Source organism: Micropterus dolomieu, linkage group LG17 (assembly GCF_021292245.1).
Source record: "Micropterus dolomieu isolate WLL.071019.BEF.003 ecotype Adirondacks linkage group LG17, ASM2129224v1, whole genome shotgun sequence".
Taxonomy (NCBI): Eukaryota; Metazoa; Chordata; class Actinopteri; order Centrarchiformes; family Centrarchidae; genus Micropterus; species Micropterus dolomieu.
The window spans coordinates 27,699,947-27,718,262 of NC_060166.1; the positions used below are offsets into that span (position 1 = coordinate 27,699,947).

At 41.0% G+C, this 18,316-nt stretch overlaps 1 protein-coding gene across 5 annotated transcripts; it reads left to right on the top strand.

Annotated features, from left to right (window-relative positions):
• Positions 1-3,936: 3,936 nt before the first annotated feature.
• hic1 (hypermethylated in cancer 1) lies at positions 3,937-17,965 on the top strand. Of its 5 annotated transcripts, none has more exons than XM_046073416.1 (2): positions 3,937-4,123; positions 10,511-17,965. In XM_046073416.1, exons 1-2 carry the CDS (start codon positions 4,064-4,066, stop codon positions 12,746-12,748), a joined length of 2,298 nt encoding a protein of 765 aa, XP_045929372.1. In that variant the 5' UTR covers positions 3,937-4,063; the 3' UTR covers positions 12,749-17,965. The 5 variants fall into 5 exon arrangements, with proteins under 5 accessions (XP_045929372.1, XP_045929377.1, XP_045929373.1 ...); XM_046073421.1 differs by having other exon boundaries at positions 3,987-4,123; positions 10,527-17,965; XM_046073417.1 differs by lacking the exon at positions 3,937-4,123 and adding an exon at positions 5,735-5,884 and having other exon boundaries at positions 10,527-17,965.
• The last annotated feature ends 351 nt before the right edge of the window (positions 17,966-18,316 follow it).

Sequence of the window (18,316 nt, forward strand, 5' to 3'; positions counted from 1 at the left end):
TTAGACTGGAGGCAGGGAGACATAGCTTGCCTGGCTCTGTCCTAAAATGTACTAATTAGCAAGCTTAAGAGGTGCTGGTAGGCAGATATTTTAAACATTGGGCAGAGCCAGGCTAGCGGTTTCCTCCTGTTTCCAGTGTTAATGTTAACCTAAGCTAATTGCCTGCTGGCTGTAGCTTCATATTTACCACACAGACATTATACTAGTATTGATCTTGGCAAGAAAGTGAAAACCTGTATTTCCTCAAATGTAAAACAAATAAGATGATTGTATTTTGTTTTATTCTGTAAAAATGGTTGTATTAGTTTTTGTACGTTTTTATTTATTGTAAGCTATATTTCTCTTGCAAATTCACATGGCTTGTTCGTGGACTGCAAATACAACAACAAACAACCTCATCACCACCCTGATGAATGCAAGATAACCAAAAATATTTGGGGAATAAAACATGGTATGGCATGAGCATTCCCCAAACCAGAAACTATTTTGCATTCATACATGTTTCCCTTTGTGGAAGAAAAAAATAAAGTATTTGTGATCTGGCTCTAATCATGGCACGATAGTCGTCCATCACAAGCAGATGGGCAAACTAAAATAGCGACCAAACGCATACAACAGCTCTGCTCATTTAAATGACATGCCTAGCACGCCTATGCTCTAAAGCTGTCGCAAAACTGCTCATTACAATGAATTAAGAGAGGTCTGTGTGTAAATGTTGAGCCTACTGTTCAATTTTTGGTGGTGAAGGGAATCTGGAGCTGGAGGGGGGTGTGTCTGGTATGGTGGGGCGGTCACAACAAGCATCTGGAGGTATGTGTGGCCATGTCCACTGGACAGAAAGAAAGGAGAGAGGGATGATTGATGAGAATGAAAGAAAGAAGAGGGTGCAAAATGCCTCGTGTGAGTAGTTGAGAAAAGTGTGGGACATTACACTCAGATGGTCTGTTTCAAGGTGTTAAGATTGCTTTTAGACTGTCCTGTCTATTGTCCAGTCTTGCTCTATCACTGTGCTGGCAGACAGGAATGGAACAATAATAAGGCGATCACAATATTCATCACTCAAAACTCAAATTTGAACGAGGTGGTTTTGGGCCTTACAGACATGGTAACCCTGCAACATATCTGCTCACAGATGTCTGAAAAGGTTGGCTACAGTCATTCAGAATATTCACCTCCTCAGTGTGTTTCCATATCCAACTCACAAAGCTTGTGCAAGATATATGTCACATGTAAAACCTGCAATGCTTGCTTGAACTTGGGGGAAATGGTGGGAAAGGTGTGTGATTTAGAGGGTGACAGCTGACTGTTAGGGATTTGGCTGTCCAGCCTGCCTTATCTCCAGCTCTGGTTCCTCACTGAATGTTGGTCTTTGGGGAAGTAGACTTGTATAGTGTTTGGGATGGGCTCTCTGGGCTGTGTTCGAGGCTCAGCTCTCACAACTTTAATCGAATCATTGCTTACAACCAGCAATTTGGAGGCCTTTTAGTTCATTAAAAGTTCAGCATTTCTGCTTCACTCCAGTTTACGGTATGTTCAATTGTGTTTTGACAGGCTGAAAGTTTAATGTCCAGCGCAGGCCTTGTTGATTAGTAAGATGATGTCTGTGTGGGCAATTGCTGAGACACACAAAGAAACTGAAATTAACAACATCATACATTTTTTTAAATACTCTTTTCATCTGTCACACATGCCTCTGTTGACATATCAAAACCATTTTCTTTGCTTTTAACACAATTACTTTATTGCTTTAGTAAACCATTCACAGTCTAGGCTTTGACACTTGAACCCTATGAAGTCAAAACGGCTTGTGAAATAGTTTGACTTGGGTAACACCTGAGAAAAAGTTACTTTAAGTAAAGGTATGTAATTGCACTTCATCAACTTTTGCCTGTGTTGTTTATTGGTTATGCAACTATTGTAGGCACAGAGTCACTGCCAGAAACCTCACCTATTTCACTGATTAATTGGATTATTGTACTGTAATGAGCTATTATTATTATATTCCTAATAAAATGTATTCTAGGCAAACCTAAAGTCTGCATCTCTGTAATACATCAGATATTGTGAATGCAATTTTTCACATCAACGTTTTCTTCATTTACAAATAGTTAAAAAAAAAGTTCAATACATCAATAGTTAAAGCCAAAAAGATAGAGCTAATAATCACATACAGTACATACAAGTAGCACAAAAAAGAAGTTTTATGCCTGGGACTGTAGAGGTTAAATAACACCACCAGCTGTAGTAAAATTTTTTATAAGGTGTGTAAATTAAAACAAAAAACAAAGCAAGCTGTGTAAAAGACACAACCTGAAGAGCAGTGTATGACATCACTATGTGTTTCCCTAGGTGGAAAAAACTATTTTGGACCATGAATCGAAACACGCGGTCACATCCTTGACACAACAGATCCATTCTCCTGCACAGGTCTGCCTACCTCTGTCTGTGAGGTTATCAGCAGTTCATCAAGGGAACATGGAAGTGAGAGACAATACCTTTCTCCACTCCAACAGGCTCCTGAGGTGGCTCGGAGCACTTCAATGAAACACCAGCACCCTGGACTCGGACAATTTAAAGAGGAAGAAACCCTGCATGCTTTATTAGATTGTCAGCTGCTGCTGTGATCAGAACAAACATAAATAGGCCTCAGCCTTGAAAGTGTTTCACTGGATCACATTGGCCGTCTGTTAACGACCTCAGTGATGGTAAAATAATTACTTTCATCAATTTCAATCTGCTGTCTTTCAAACACCTCAGGATATCCATGGAAAGACTTGAAGGAATAATAACAGACAGGCCTGCCTGACATAACAGTGGATTGAATATGCCTTAGTAAATTAATGTTTATAGAAAGCTAATGACTTCTGCTAATTACAGTGTACAAAAACAATCAAAATGATTTTTTTCAGAGTCACTAAGTCAATTAGCAGCAATACACAGACTCACCATTTTTCTGGAGATGTTTTCTAAATTTCTTTTCATATAAATGTGATGGTTATAACCAAAAACAACAACAACAAACTGGCATACATGTTATCAAAGAGTATTATTTTCTTTTGCATGACAGGTTGGAGTGCAATTGATTTACAGACAGTCCCTTTAATCAGGCTACAACATTGTTAGACTTTTTCAGTGGTTAAAAGTACTCTAACTAAGTAGCCTACATTTACTCAAGTAGCCTGCTGCACTTGATCAAAATATTTGAGGTACTTGAACATGTTATGCTAATTACTTACACTACATTTCTGAGGGAAAGCTTGCACTTAGCATCTGATGGCAATAAAAACAAAACAAAACATCTAACAAAACATATAATCAGTCTTTAAAATGTGATGCAGTGTTATAGAATAAACTATCATGCAGTATATTAAGTTGTTAAAAGTAGCCCACACTGACTAACTTCAACATCAAAGTAGGAGCTAACTGTTAATGAGCTAATAATAATGATCAAATGATATTATAACACTGGCAGGGGAAAAAATACTAAAAGTAAAAGGCTACCTTTAGTATTTAAAAGTATATTTCATTACTTTTTTACTTTTAAAATGTAGGAAATTTACTTTTATTTTTATAGTGTGCAGCTACCTTTACTTACGTAGGCTTAAACATCTTAGTAGTCATTCCCACACTGGACATTTATATTGTGAATATAAAGGATGTTCATCACTAAAGGCTAACTCACCTAAACTCACTTTAGGCTACTTATCTCATTTGTAAAAAAGTTGTGTTTTTCAAACGGTGCTCACAAATTAGAAGTCATAGCTTTCCAGTTGCACTGCACATCATGCCCTCCTTGATGATGGGTTAGGTTTAGTGGGACCCGCTGCCGCGGAGTGCACCATTGGGTGTCGCTGTGCGCGTAAAGTCTTCGCCGGCAGAGTTGGTCCGACCGGACCCCAAACAGTCTGAAGTGTCAGATAGTCTTGTTAACACGTGAGAAATTCGGTGTATGGAAGAGGGTGAAAGAAGGGCGAAACCGGGAGAGAGAGGGCTCTAAAAATACGCAGTGAGACGTCTTTGAGAGAGATAGAGAGCTGGACTCGGAGGAAACGCAGAGGTCCTAATGAGGGAATGCCGAAAAGGAGAGCGGACATACGGCCAGAACACCAGACATGAGTCCGAGGTAAGATTGTGATACGACAGGGAGGCACGGTGAGCATCCATGCAGACGTGTTATCACCCACTGAGTCATAATGGGCAGCTTTTAGTGGACTACAATAATGCGTTTATCCAGGTTTTAATGGGTCTTTTCGTTTTGAACCGATGTTCCTGATGTTCAGTACAAAGCGTGAGCATCTGGATCACATGGGCAAGTCCGGCCTAAAGCTTAGCCTATCTGATATACAGTAACTTCGGCTATATTTTTCCATTTTTAATCTTCATAGGCTATGAATAATTGCATGACCCAACACACTGAACGTCTTGTTGAGAGGATTTTTAGCATATGATTTGGCGTATAGAAAGACACAAACGTGCCATTTATAAAAGCCACAAAAAGTAAAATGTTTTCATATTTTATTTTGATGCCAGTTATCACGATAGCAATGGTCTTGTTCAGGTGAATAGGATGAGTGCATAGGTTTCCTGAAGACCATGGATGCATTTTATTTAAAGACAAAAGGTGTCTAAAGTTACACACATACAATATTACCTATCATAATAATATTTTGAATCAATCAATCCATTGTAGGTAGGCCTATGGACGTGACAAGTTTTACGTTATTTATTTTTAAAATAGGCCCTAATGTCCTTGTGTTGGCAGTTATTATGGGACATTTTACTGGACATCTACAGTCAGTAATGCTGTCCACTTCGGTCTCCAAGGGCAGGTGACAGATGAAGATTTTTTGAAGCCACACACAGCAAGTTTTTTACCTGAGAGAGAGAGCGAGCTAGCGAGCAAGAGAGAGAGAGAGGGAGAGAGGTGTTTTAAAGTGTTGAATGGTTTGCCAATTCTCCGTTTCCACCTTAGGTGAAGCCAGTGGTCATATTAAGACTCCAATTTTGAGGTCTGCAGGGAAGGTGAAAGACTGCCTTATTTACATGTTTATTGGATTTTTCAATTAAAAAGTGTAGGCTACAGTTGCAGAATACAGCAATTAGGAATAGATTTCCTGAACTCAACAAGAAAAGCAATTTTGACCTCAGGGACAAAATAAAATTAGTTAGGCCTATGGTGGTGGTGGTGGTGGTGATGTGTGTGTGTGTGTGTGTGGGGGGGGTTGATTCCTTGAAGGTCCTTGACATGGAAAGCTTGAACAACTCTTGGTCTAATCAGTTCTTTCCATCATTAAACGCCTCTCCAAAGTTTAAGTGGCGTGTCTGATCATAAATATGCAGCATATGGGTGTATACAATAGCTGCCTGTCTCTTTAAGACGATGCGTTGAGAAGTTCAAGTCGGGGTCACTTGAAGTTCCTGCCCTCGATGTTACCTTTTAGTTTTATTATAGACTGACATCACACGGGGCGCTAAAACACTTAAGGCGCATAGAGGCTCCATTATCATCCCGGTGCGCGTTATTGCCCCGACTCAAAAATAGCTAAGGAAATTACTAGAAAAAAATAGGAGGAAACTGATGCTGGTCTGAGCACGTATTTTTTATTTTTTTTTGATAGGAGGGGATGAGAAGGAGGGGCAGAGAGACACTGAGAAAAGAGGGAGAGGGAGGAAAGTGGGTGGGAGGACGGACTTAAGGAGCGACAAGAAATTCATATCAATTAATAATCGTAAAAAAAGAGCTGGCAGACGCGCTCGGAAAACTGGCATGGTTTTTTGGAGGCTGGCAGTTCAAAGCTGAAACGTCAGATATGACTCCTAGAGACTGCTGAGATGATCATTAAGGGAGACTTAGATCGGATGGCAGAAGACATCGGGCATGCAGGTAAGAGCTGATATGCTGCATACAGGCACCCAAACAAGAACAGGGGAAGAATGACATTTAGGTTTTTATCCATTAAACTCTACAGCGTATGCTGTCAGGAAGAAAATGTGTTTTTAGTCAATCGCTGACATATTAGTGGAACATATTTTCCTCGTTTTTATTTCAGTATAATTTTGATATCGGGAAGAAAGGTTGCGCTTGTGATTTTTTCCGCATTTAATTCCAGTCGGTTGAAAACATATATTTGTTTTCAAATAGGCCTAATTAATTACACAGAGACTAGTGAGTTAATTTGTAAAAGTCTTCAGGATCAGTCTGGTGTAACGGAGAATTTAGATTAGCCTACATATAATGGTCTGCAAAATGATCTTAAATGTTTCTTGAGTCTGTTCCACTCTACAAAATATGAGTTTTTAGCATTATCTTTTTCTTTGAGTTTAATAATGAAAAAAAAAGAAGTTTTAACGTAAAAGTTAAAGGGAACATCGACCTCTGTTAAAAGGAAACTTCAGCTTCTTCATAACCCTGTGATAAAATTAAAAGAACAGCGAAATATTAATGTTCCTTTTGGGCATTATAAAATAGGCATGCCACTGTGTGTAAACTCAGAAACACTAAAGATTTTTAGTGCATACATTTCTGGTTCCCTTTAGAAAAGCCGAGATTTTATGTACATGTATGAAAGAGATGCTTCTCAGTCTTGTTGACAGCTCTGAAGAAGAAACAGCTGTCGGATACACCTTGAGCTGGAAACTGGTTCAGGAGGTGATTTAGGGCTCTTTTGGCAGAGATAAGGTGAAGGTTTAAATGCTGCAGCTCAGAGAGATGGATTCATGGTGTTTCGGTTTACTGTACAATAGCCTATGTGAAGAGCAGAGTAAAACAGATTAGAGACGCGGGTCCTCTCGGCATCAGCACACAACTTAATGCTCTTGCTTGGAAAACGCGCAGCCTACTCAGATTGCTTATTAGGCAATGACATTAAAACGAGCCCTGAAGTTGAAATCTAGCCCCTTGATGAACCGTGGCACAGAAAAAATAAAACGTACATGCAGTAAATGCTATTTAATTTTCAAATACATGTATAGTCTAACGATCATAAATTCTTAGAAGAAATTAGAAATAAATTAAAATAATCTTCTGTAAAACATGCACTAGGCCTATATTAAATTATTGCAATCCAGAAATTGAAAACGTACCCTGTAAATGCTTATAATTATATAGGCCAAGTGATAATTATTAAACCTGCAATACCATATTGATATGATAGCCTACGTGATCTCCTGTTTAAATAAACTCTGTTAATTCGGTTCCCATCAAGATTAAGAAGCTGTGTTACTCTCATACCTCCGACGGTAGCCTATTTCATAAATGTGTGATAAATTTTATATTCGTGATTAAAGCTGTCAAACATGAAATTGACTCTAACTCACCATGGTGTTTTCTGACTTGACTAAAACTCAGCTTATTCACCTTTAAGTGCTAGATCTGTGCCTTAGGATGCAGTTTTTCTATCTTACTTGTGGAAGTCGGTGTGTTATTTAATGCAGGAATAGCTTCACCAGCCTGTATTTACCTCTTGTGAGTCTAAAGAAAAAATTATTTTTCATTATTTAGATTAAAGTAATGTAAAACTACAGTAAAATATATTTGTGCAAGTTTGCACTCACCTTGAACTGCAGTGTTGACTCATAAATTGAACATGGAATAAATATGAACATAGTCAAATGGGTTCTAAAATAAACATGGCGACATGAGCACAGGCAGCAAATTGAAATGAAAGAAAATAAAATGTCAACACAATGTTTTAAGCAGATGTTTGGAGTGTATATGTGACTGAGGCTGCATGTAGGCTAGAGGTAGGAAGTTTAGTCTCCCGCTTCACCCCCAACCCACAAAAGTGACAAAACAGACAAAACACATTGACAATGAATATTAATCTAATGCAAATAACTGAATGCCATCACCATTAACTACATCACCATCATCTAAGTTTCCTAATCATCTTGACGGGTCATTAAAAAGAAGGCTATCAGACGATAACATCCATGCATCCCAGAGGGACTTGCGTAACCCTCTCCCAGGTGACTGCACTGTAAAAATGATTTAATTTAGTCTGTTTAACACAACAAACTGTAGCGCAGGCTTTGAATGTGTTTACAGGAACATTATATGTAGCACGCTTGCTTTAAGATGGGTTCTCTGACTAAATATCTTTGCAATCATCGATGGCTTCCTAACAGGATGCAGTGAGCTCACACATGCCCTCCAGATCAAGAGTTTTATAAAACATGGTTTACTGGGGTGTTTCACTTTTTGTCACTAGGCTCCATCAAACAGTGAGCTCAGATATTTTAAGAGGCAAGCTGCACTATAGCTTCTCAAAAGACTCATTCTGATCTCAGCAAGAGAAAATAAATCCTTGTTGAAGGGGAACCCACAAGGCATTACCAAGTAATTTGTTGTACGCACAGCGCGTTGCAGGTGCACTAAAAGGTTGCTTTGTGCATGAAATTTGTTTTCTTGTCACAAAAGCAAGTATATATTAAATATTGATTTCAGTATCTTATACACGCTGTAAAATCTGTATTCATGAATCAGGACATAAAGAAGGCACAATTTTCTGCCATGCTTTCTGAAGCAATTGAACAGTGTTGCATATCACAGCTCTGTAGACCGCATACAGACTAAAATGTACACTGATTGTCTGTGTGTGTGTGTGTGTGTGTTTGTGTGTGTGTACACAACGTGTCACCACGATCCGCACAGTAACCAGTAACAGTAAACTGAACACCCCTTAATGCAATGGAGACTCTGCAAAAGTTCAGCGAGTTGTGGAAAGTACTTGGCCTATTCCTCATATCACACTCATTTCTAAACATGTTTGATCTGACCAAGGTTGAAATTTATAGTAAAATAGGACCGTTGAGTAATCAAAGACAGACAAAAACCAGAAATGGAAACACTTTAGATGACAACTGGGGACATGACAGAGCATAAATCCACCTAAACCTTCCTACCCGCCTCCATATTAATAGTCTCTTTAAAAAAATATATTTATGACCAGATAGTAAGTAATAAATAGCATGCAAGTCATACGTATATGTAAAGGTGCTATGGGTACAGCACCTTTTAAAATAAAGAGAAAATGAATATGTTTTATGAAAATGATTGTATTTAAAAGATATATTTTCCTTCATATTGATGACTGTTCTCCGCATGGTCACTAGCTAGGATGTTATACTTATTCTGACCCTGTTGTTCAGTGATGAAATTTCCTTTTGATGTTAAAGGCCTGATGCTGAACATGCGTTCACAAAAATACAGCGCTAACATTTTCCTCTGCAGTGACCCTGAATAGGTTGGTAGCAGCGGTGCATTATAAGAGAAGAAAAAAGACACATGATTCAGGATTCCCCAGAATTCCTTAGTAACTCATTCGTCAAAGTTAAAAAAATTTTAGATTCATACTTCCCTATTCTTTTGCTGAGCGTGTACACTGAATGAAATAAACAAGAAGTGAATGAGCTGGTGTCAGGAAGAACATGATCAGACAGATGACATGATGTTTATTTAGTTGCTTGTTTCCCATCAGTGAGACTAAGCCCTTAGGGACAGTTTGAGACATTTAATCTCATACGTAAACTATCCTCAGATGCCACTGGTTGAACAATACATGGTGTTTCATGCATGCAGCTGATATAGTTTATTTTAGGCTTTATGGAACAATTAGTGTTGATATTTCAGTGTGTATGAATGTGTGTGTGTATGTGCATATGTGTGTGTGTGTGTGTGCGCGCGCGTTAGATCCCTGGAGCTCATTTCAGCGAAAGGTATTGAACCATGTAATGCTGATTTACATGCCGTACACTCAGTGTTCCTTATATGACTGGGCAAGGGGAGTCGAAAGACCTATCTTTTTTTGGATGTGTCCTTCCCCCACAGGTTTATACCTGCTGTTCATCATACTTGTGAAACATCCCTTGCTTTGTTTAAAACTCTGCACAACACTTCTGGAATACTTTATCAGGAAGCCAGCAGTTACCAAATGTATATCTGCGGATCTCTGAATTTTGCTGTTTCTCTGTTTTTGCTCGCTGCAGAGGAAGTGAATGCATAGACTTGAATTTCTGATAATGACAAAACCATTGCAACTGCTCACCTTTAGCAAAAGTGGCCTTCATTTGCACATCCTACACATAAGTTCTACACTCGACATGTTCCATTGAGTGGAATCTGTGATTTAAATGTAAATATTTAAGACATGAACTACAAATCAGTAAGTAAACATGGAATCAATTAAATATCAGTAATGTGTTGGGGTTCAAAAGCCAATCTGTTATTAATTAATCTATAATAATACTAATAAATGTATCCATTTGCAAAGGCTATTTTTGTTTTCATATTACTTATATTTATTTGAGACGTTTTTCTTTTATGTTGGCAATGAAAATTTTGGAACTCAAAACTCTCCAATATATTTTAATATAGACTGATGTGTAAGTCCTAAATTATCATAGATCATTTTTATAAACTACATCAGTAACCATTCTTGTGATTCAGAATATTACACATGAATTGTGTTTTTGTGTATCAAAATGCTGATTGCCACATGACGTTTTACAGATATCTGTTGTTTCAGGTGGCGGACTGAAGACGATGCTGGATGCCATGGAAGTTCCAAGTCATGCTAGGGATCTCCTCCTGCAGCTCAACAGCCAGCGAACCAAGGGCTTCCTGTGTGATGTTATCATTGTGGTGCAGAACGCCCTCTTCAGAGCTCACAAGAACATTCTGGCTGCCAGCAGCCTCTACTTGAAATCTTTGGTGGTCCATGACAATCTCATCAACCTCGACCACGAGATGGTGAGTCCAGGGGTCTTCAGGGTCATTCTGGACTACATCTACACAGGCCGCCTTAATGAGGGAGACCCCACTTCTCCCACCGAACCCAATCTAGGCGCTGTCTTGGCAGCAGCCAGCTACCTTCAGCTGCTTGACTTAGTGGCTTTGTGCAAAAAGAAGTTGAAAAGAAATGGCAAGTACCCTCCCCGCCCAGGTCCCGCATTTCTGCCCTACCCAAAGATGGGGCCCAATAGTATGGGTCTAGGGAGTGGTGGCAGGTATAGGGTTTCTACTCCTGTCATTCAGTCCTGCCCTCCAGGAGGAATTTTGAATAGCCATGCAACCAGGGCACCACCACTAGAGGAGCTAGTTCCCCATCGGCTAGCCCTTCATGCTGGGGAGCTGTATGCTCCCACCTCCACCCAGGGCTCTCAGGTGTTCCCATCCTTGCAGTCAGCTCTGCCTGCCCAGCTTGGGCGCACAGCCCACACTGAGAGGAACTGCTCCCCCAACTACGGCCTTGATCTCTCCAAGAAAAGCCCCAACTCCCAGTCTCAGCACACACCCTCTAACTCCCTTCTGGCAAACAATCACAATGATGAGGAGCGAGATGGGAATCTGAGCGCTCGCACCAGTCCCATGCAGGGGGCGAATGGAAGGCCCTTCCCCTTAGAAAAAATGGAGCTGACCGACCAGGGGAGCTCCCTTACTCCTCCACCTTTCCCTCATCTCAACCAGTCTCTTGGCCCACACCTCCCTCACATGCATCGCTCGGGCTCCCAGAGCACAGATCGCTACCCATGCCCCCCCAGCCCTGACACCCCCACGGAAGGTGGAGAGGGAGGCAGAGAAATGGGCAACATCTACCGCTGGGTGAAACATGAGCCATTCACAGCTGAAGATGAAGATGAGGATGATGATGAAGAGGAAGGGGGTGAAAATGGAGACCAGCATCATAACCACCACAAGGCCGGGGAGGAGAGTGAAGGAGCAGATGACAAGAGCGGGTCAGGCACAGAGGAGACAGGCAGTAGTGAAGGCCGCCCGTCACCTCCGGGGCCGATGGGGAGGTTCCACATGCCGTATGAGCCAGAGAGCTTCGGGGACAATCTGTATGTCTGCATTCCATGTGACAAAGGCTTCCCGAGCTCAGAGCAGCTCAATGCACATGTGGAGACACACACGGAAGAAGAGCTGTATGGCAACTCTGGTGGAGAGATGGGAAACAGCAATAATAGCAGCACCAAAAACATGAGCAGTAATACAAATGGTTATGGGAGCCTGAACAGCAGCAACAGTTTGAACAGTCTGTCCCATCTGGAGACCAAGTCTAGCCAGGGGTTGGGTTCAGGGGGCATCGGGGAGATGATGCGGCCCTACCGCTGTTCATCCTGCGAGAAGTCCTACAAAGATCCAGCCACTTTGCGCCAGCATGAGAAAACACATTGGCTGACCCGGCCTTACCCCTGCAGCATCTGTGGCAAGAAGTTCACCCAGCGCGGCACCATGACACGCCACATGCGTAGCCACCTGGGCCTTAAACCTTTTGCCTGCGACTCCTGTGGCATGCGTTTCACCCGGCAGTATCGCCTCACGGAGCACATGCGCATCCACTCAGGGGAGAAGCCCTACGAATGTCAGGTGTGCGGGGGAAAGTTTGCTCAGCAGCGCAACCTCATCAGCCACATGAAGATGCACAGCAGTGGAGGGACTGCAGGGGGCCTGACCACAGATGGGAAACTGAAGCTGGACTTTGCCGAGGGCATTTATCCTCTCAGTAAATATGCAGCAGAGCATCTGGGGCTGAAGCAAGAGAAGGCCAATGAGCTTCTCATCCAAGCCCAACAGCAACTGGTAGCTGATGCAAAGGCCATTGAAAGCCTTTACCCACTGTCCAAACTGGCCTCGGAGCACCTGGGCCTCACTCACGACAAGATGGATGTCCTGGGCCAACCCCTCCCTCCTCCCCCACAGGCCCTCTCTGAAGCCCGCACCATTGACCGCTACTCACCCAGCTAAGACCACATGACCTGTATAAATAGCGATCACCAATAGGTCTGTGTGCACACACAATTTGCAGTATTCAAAAGCCATTCACCTCAACTCAGTATCTCCTCTGCACCTCGGACTCAGGCCAAAAGGAATTGGTCTACTTATGCGCACCAAAATGTGCCTTTCTATACATCTAATGTGTCTTAAAGTCCTTCATAAAGGACCTCTTTGCTATTCTGTGACCAAGAGACACTCACTTAAAGTACAGTATTTATGTGCAGTGTATGCAAACGAACAGTTAAAAAAATTACAGCCATTGAGCCAAAGTGACAAATTGAAAACCAAAATGAAATTGTTTTATTTATTTTTGTATTATGGTGAAATCCAAAGAGAAACTGTTGCAAGGACACATTGCTATCTGACCCTAAACCTGTGTACAAAAACTTGTGTACAAAACATGAAAAAGCACATAAGGACAAGATTCAGGGTTTCAGTCCAGACCTGAGCGGAACTTTTACCAAATGAATAAGCCAACTCTTTTGGACTTTAAAGTAATGGGAAGATGGATATATTTTTTCTTTTTTTTCTGTTTTTGGGGTACTGGACAATTTATGTATCTCACTCTCCAGCTTCCAAATCATGCTCCTGCTTCCCAGGTCGCAAGGAAATGACTGAACCATAAGAGCAATTGCTTCAACATTTTGGTAAAGTCTCCTCTGCTTTATTTTCTCCACATTTCTTCAAGTAACCCACTCTCCCACATAATTGTGCGGATAAAGGCTCATACTATGTGACAGTAATGGTAGCTTAATCAGCCTTAAAGTTAGCGTGTAACCCTTCTCGAGCTAAAACTTCCTTTGCATTTTGACAAACATCCTTAAGCTTTCAGTTGTTGCTGAGATGCAGTAAGCACAGCCCTGTGATCTCATAACTGGGACATGATTGCACATACCCAACTGATGACACACTAATCCCTGTTCATGATGAGTGTAGCTTCATCTCATGGTGTAGATGAAGCATGGGTTTAACCTCTGACATTCTATAATATTTTACAATTGTGAGTGCAGCCGAGCAGAGAGGCAGGCACCAGGCCAGAATTAATGACACAGAAATCTGTCATTTATTGTCAAGAGAGGTTGCTCCATTCAGATTGTGATGATTAATCATGTTGTGGCAGTAGTCAGATGCCGTGTTACCGCCCCACTGTCCGACCTCTCATTTCACCTCCCTCCCTTGTAGTCTGTTGTCTGGGAGCCCTGCTACTGTTGACAGTACTAAGTGAGTGCTGTATTTAGCCCTTTGCCTTAAAAACGCTCCACACACAAATACGACCCTCCCTCCACACACACATAGGGAGCTGCTAATCTGTCCCTGATATGAACACAAGAAGGGGTTTGTGGGTCTTCCCTGGAAGCCAGCGGGTGAACAGCACACTCCAGCTGCTGTGCCTCAGTAATCCCTGTGAAATCTCACTTTCTCCTGGACAATTCGCACTGCTCGCCAGCATGATGTCCCATTTCATGCCTGCCATCTTACCCCTCTGATCCACTTATTAACATCATGTCCGAGCCTAGCAAATGTCTCCTGGTCTCGCCTCCCTTCCCCACTGATATCAAACATAGAAACAAAGAATGGCATATTTCTGTGTTGGCTGACCAGCAGTTTCCTACCGGCGTGAAAACAAAACAACACTTAAAGGTTGCGGGTAGATGGCACATTTTTGTCTTTCAATGTTTATTCCAAAGAATATGCTGGCCTTTTCTTTTTTTTCTTTTTCCACTTTTACTTGTCCTTGATTCAGATTAGAAATGTCTGACCACTATAGCGCCAATGTCAACCTCAGTGGGTGAATGTGAAGACTAAAGCCATACATACACTGTGATAGACGGAGTGAATCTTAAAGGCTTAAAATACATAGACAATGTACCTGACTTTTGGGATTGTTTTTTTTAAATGTAACAATAATTTAAGGGTTTCTTCTCTGTAGCATATGATCATATCAAAAATGTTGTCTTCTGTCACTTACTTTTCTTTATTTTGATTTTAACTGAAAGCAGCGCACGTGAAACTGGTGCTTACCTCAGGACTGAACCCAGCATGGGGACGCTAAGCTTTACTAAACCTTCGAGTAAAAATGTCAACACACACACACACACACACACACACACACACACACACACACACACACACACACACACACACACACACACACACACACACACACACACACTTATGTAAATGTTCTTATTAACAGGGCAGTTGTCCTGTGTTAAACCTGTGGTTATTTCTGTGCTTATACATTTCTTGTTACAGTTTTATGGTGGAGAGATAATATGTGATATTAACATTTTTTTGTTTTTATTGTTACTATGCGGTATACATTTTCCATTGTATTGTCCTCAAAGAGGCTCGTGTCGTTCTGACCAATTCCATTATTATAAGGCAAAGTCATATTGGTAGTATCTTAACTGGCTGTTTGTGAATTTCTGAACCACACTTTAGTGAGCATGATGGCATTGAGCTCTGGTTTCAACCACACATACAGTAAAGTCTAGATGATTAGTGTAGTGTTTTGAAATGTCTCCACAAGACATGATGTGTTATACTTCCCTAAACAGAAGAGCAGTGGCTTTGCTGGGCAAGTATGGAATCTAGCCTTATATTGTTTGACCCTTTTCTCCAGAGGTTGGTGAACTTTCAACGAAAGTCAGACTGAGGCCATACATGCACACAAACACCCAGGAAGCCAGCTTGTTTTGGATGATGCTTCAAGTTTTGGGATTCTTTTATTTAGCTCTGTAACAAAAAAGAAAGCACAGCTTAAATGAAACAAATATTAACAGTAAGAACAAATGTGCATACGTGTTAAAAATGTAAGAACAGGCGGATGTCAGTCGTGGGAATTTCAGTCCCCTCGCTCCCTCTCATTCACTAGTTTAAATGAAAATCTGTCTCCTCTTTTCCCCTGCCTTCCACCATTAAAATAACACAAAGTCTTTCCACTGTCACTCCAAATCTGTGCAGGAGGGAAGAGCAAGATAATGCTTACACAGTTCTGTAGGATGTGCACTTTTTGAAATTTGCTTAATTGCATCAATGTATGACAGACAGAGGGGGAGGGTTGTGTATCTATTGACAGGGGAAGCGTTTGCTTGTCTGTTTGTATGTCCCTATGCTATTTGAGCGTATGAAGGGGTGTTAATGCATGTCCTGGGAATAGGGCTGGTGTGAAGGAGAAGAGCTGAGGAGCAGGAAGTGAACTTTTGGCTGGTGTGTTGCATTGAGCAGGATGTGCAGTGTGTTTCTGCTCAGAGGCAGATAGAGAGACGGAGAATGGGGAGGGAGAGGTGCACGGAGAACGCAGCAGGGTGGACTTGAGCCATTGTCTTAGTATGAAAGCCTGTTCATACTTCTAAAACTCTCCATTCAGAAAACAAGTAGACTGTATCTTCTCTTTTCCTTCCCCTTTTTGCTCTTTGGGAATAAGCCTCTGCTCCGTATCATGGTGATACGACATTGTGGACTTGTGAAGGGCTGCGCAGTAATTTTTTTGCCATCCTTTTGGTCACAGGAATTCATTACAATATTTTCTCCATATTAAGTAAATTTTTAAACATTTGTGGAGCAGTGCTGATCAATATGAAGGGCCTAGAAACTTTAATGTAAATCATAATTAAAAAAAAAACAATAGTATTTCTTTTGCTCTGTGGTTGATTCAGTTTTACAAGAGTCTTGTTTCAATTTACTGATGTAGCCACTCACCCCATGGGGTTTTATGTCATATGCGTTATGTTATTTATATGTCACACCAACCCAGAAAACCTCTCATTGCCACCAGAGTAGTTAAGATGAAGATGTTTTGAAAGTAATAAAATTAGGCATTTAAAACTTTATTAGTTACATTAATTTATATAATGAAAATTGATAAATACAAATATAAATGAGTGCAGTAAGACAAACCTCCAACTATGAGATGGGGGTTGATCTTTTAATTTAATAAAAATTTTTTAGGGCCATTTCATTCCTTTCTAATGTTGTTATGGCAATCATCCCAGGCCCGTAACTTTTATAACACTAACAACATCGAAATAAAAAACGATCTAGATGAGTGACCCTGTGTAGACCAAAAAAGGGTTTAGGTTTTATGTAAAAAAAATGCTCAGTATGCCTTAAAGCTTTCTACCAGCGGCAGCAGGCCAGGGTCACCTATGTGACTCTGACAGGCTGAATAGTTCTGATCTGCAATCATACCGCTGTTTGACATTTATTGTATTTCACGATGTGTGCCAAAAGGACTGAAGCACTTAGCAGACATCGCAGATGCTCAAAACAAAACTCAGCGACAATCTTTGTAGTTTCGACGGGTTGAATTGTCGAGCTAAGCTTCTGACCAACTTGGACTTTGCCTGGTTATGAAAGCCATTATCTATGTGGTTAATCATGAGAGCACAGTGCAGACATGCCACTATTGTCCAGTGTACATATTTCTTTTTATGAGGACTCATGTTTAAATGTAAGCTAGAACCAAATATTACTAATAATCAAGCCTTATAATGGTATTAAAACCAAAAACTGACTCATAAGTCAACCATTACAAACGTGCCTTCAGTGTAACAAGCATTGATGATTCTGCAATAACTTATTTGTGTGTGAGTGTGTAGGTGTTCTGATTTGTCATAGTGCACCTGTCCATCTACATGTATAAGTGCCTTTCCCACAGTGTAGCGGGGTAAAGTACAAGGGAGAGATCTGACACTTTCAAGAGTCTTTATTACAAGCAGCTGCTTTAGATTTATTTCCCCAAACTGCACTTTTCTGGAAAAATCATTGTATTGTGATTTTTTATTACTCTTATGATCCCCTAGAAGTCCCACAATTGCCTTTCCTCTGGCACTTTGCTTCCTTCGCTTTCCTCCTCTTCCTCCCTCAAGTGCAGAGCTTGGCCACACTTGTTCACCGCCCTTGTTACCTCAAAGCATAGCTTCCATCCTCACCTCTCTCTGTCCCTTCTCTCTTCTTACACTCAACACAAACCGCTGACCTACAGCGCCCGGTGCCTCCCTCCTCTCCCATGATCCACTTACTTCCAGCTGTTTTTCATGCTGAAGAAGACAGTTGTCTAAATGTTTATGTGAAGAGCTACTTTCTTTTTCTTTAAGCCCTGATCAATTTCCAAAATGAACTTTGTGGCATGTGTTAAAATACAGCAGATGATGGGCCAAATAAAAAAGTCTGACATCGTTATTGTATTCTGATCCTCATGCCAAGAAACGGCTTACAAAGGGAGATTAAAGACAGCATATCGTTGTAGAGGAAATGCAGAATAATGTGAGGGGAAATGTTCAGGGGAAAATATGCTCAGAAAGATGCCAGTAAAGTAAACATGTATGAAATTGCACAATTGAGCCGGGCCTCAGCTGCACCAGCCAAGTCATGCACTGAGATGGAGAGAACAAGTAAGCTGAGAGCTGAGAAGAAAAGAAGCAGAATCAGAGAGAAAAATGGCTTGTGCTTGATAGTCATAACTTTAAGTAAATAACAAAGAAAAGCTGGTTTCTTTGTGTGTCTGTTCAACTCCCCCCCCCCCCCTCGTTC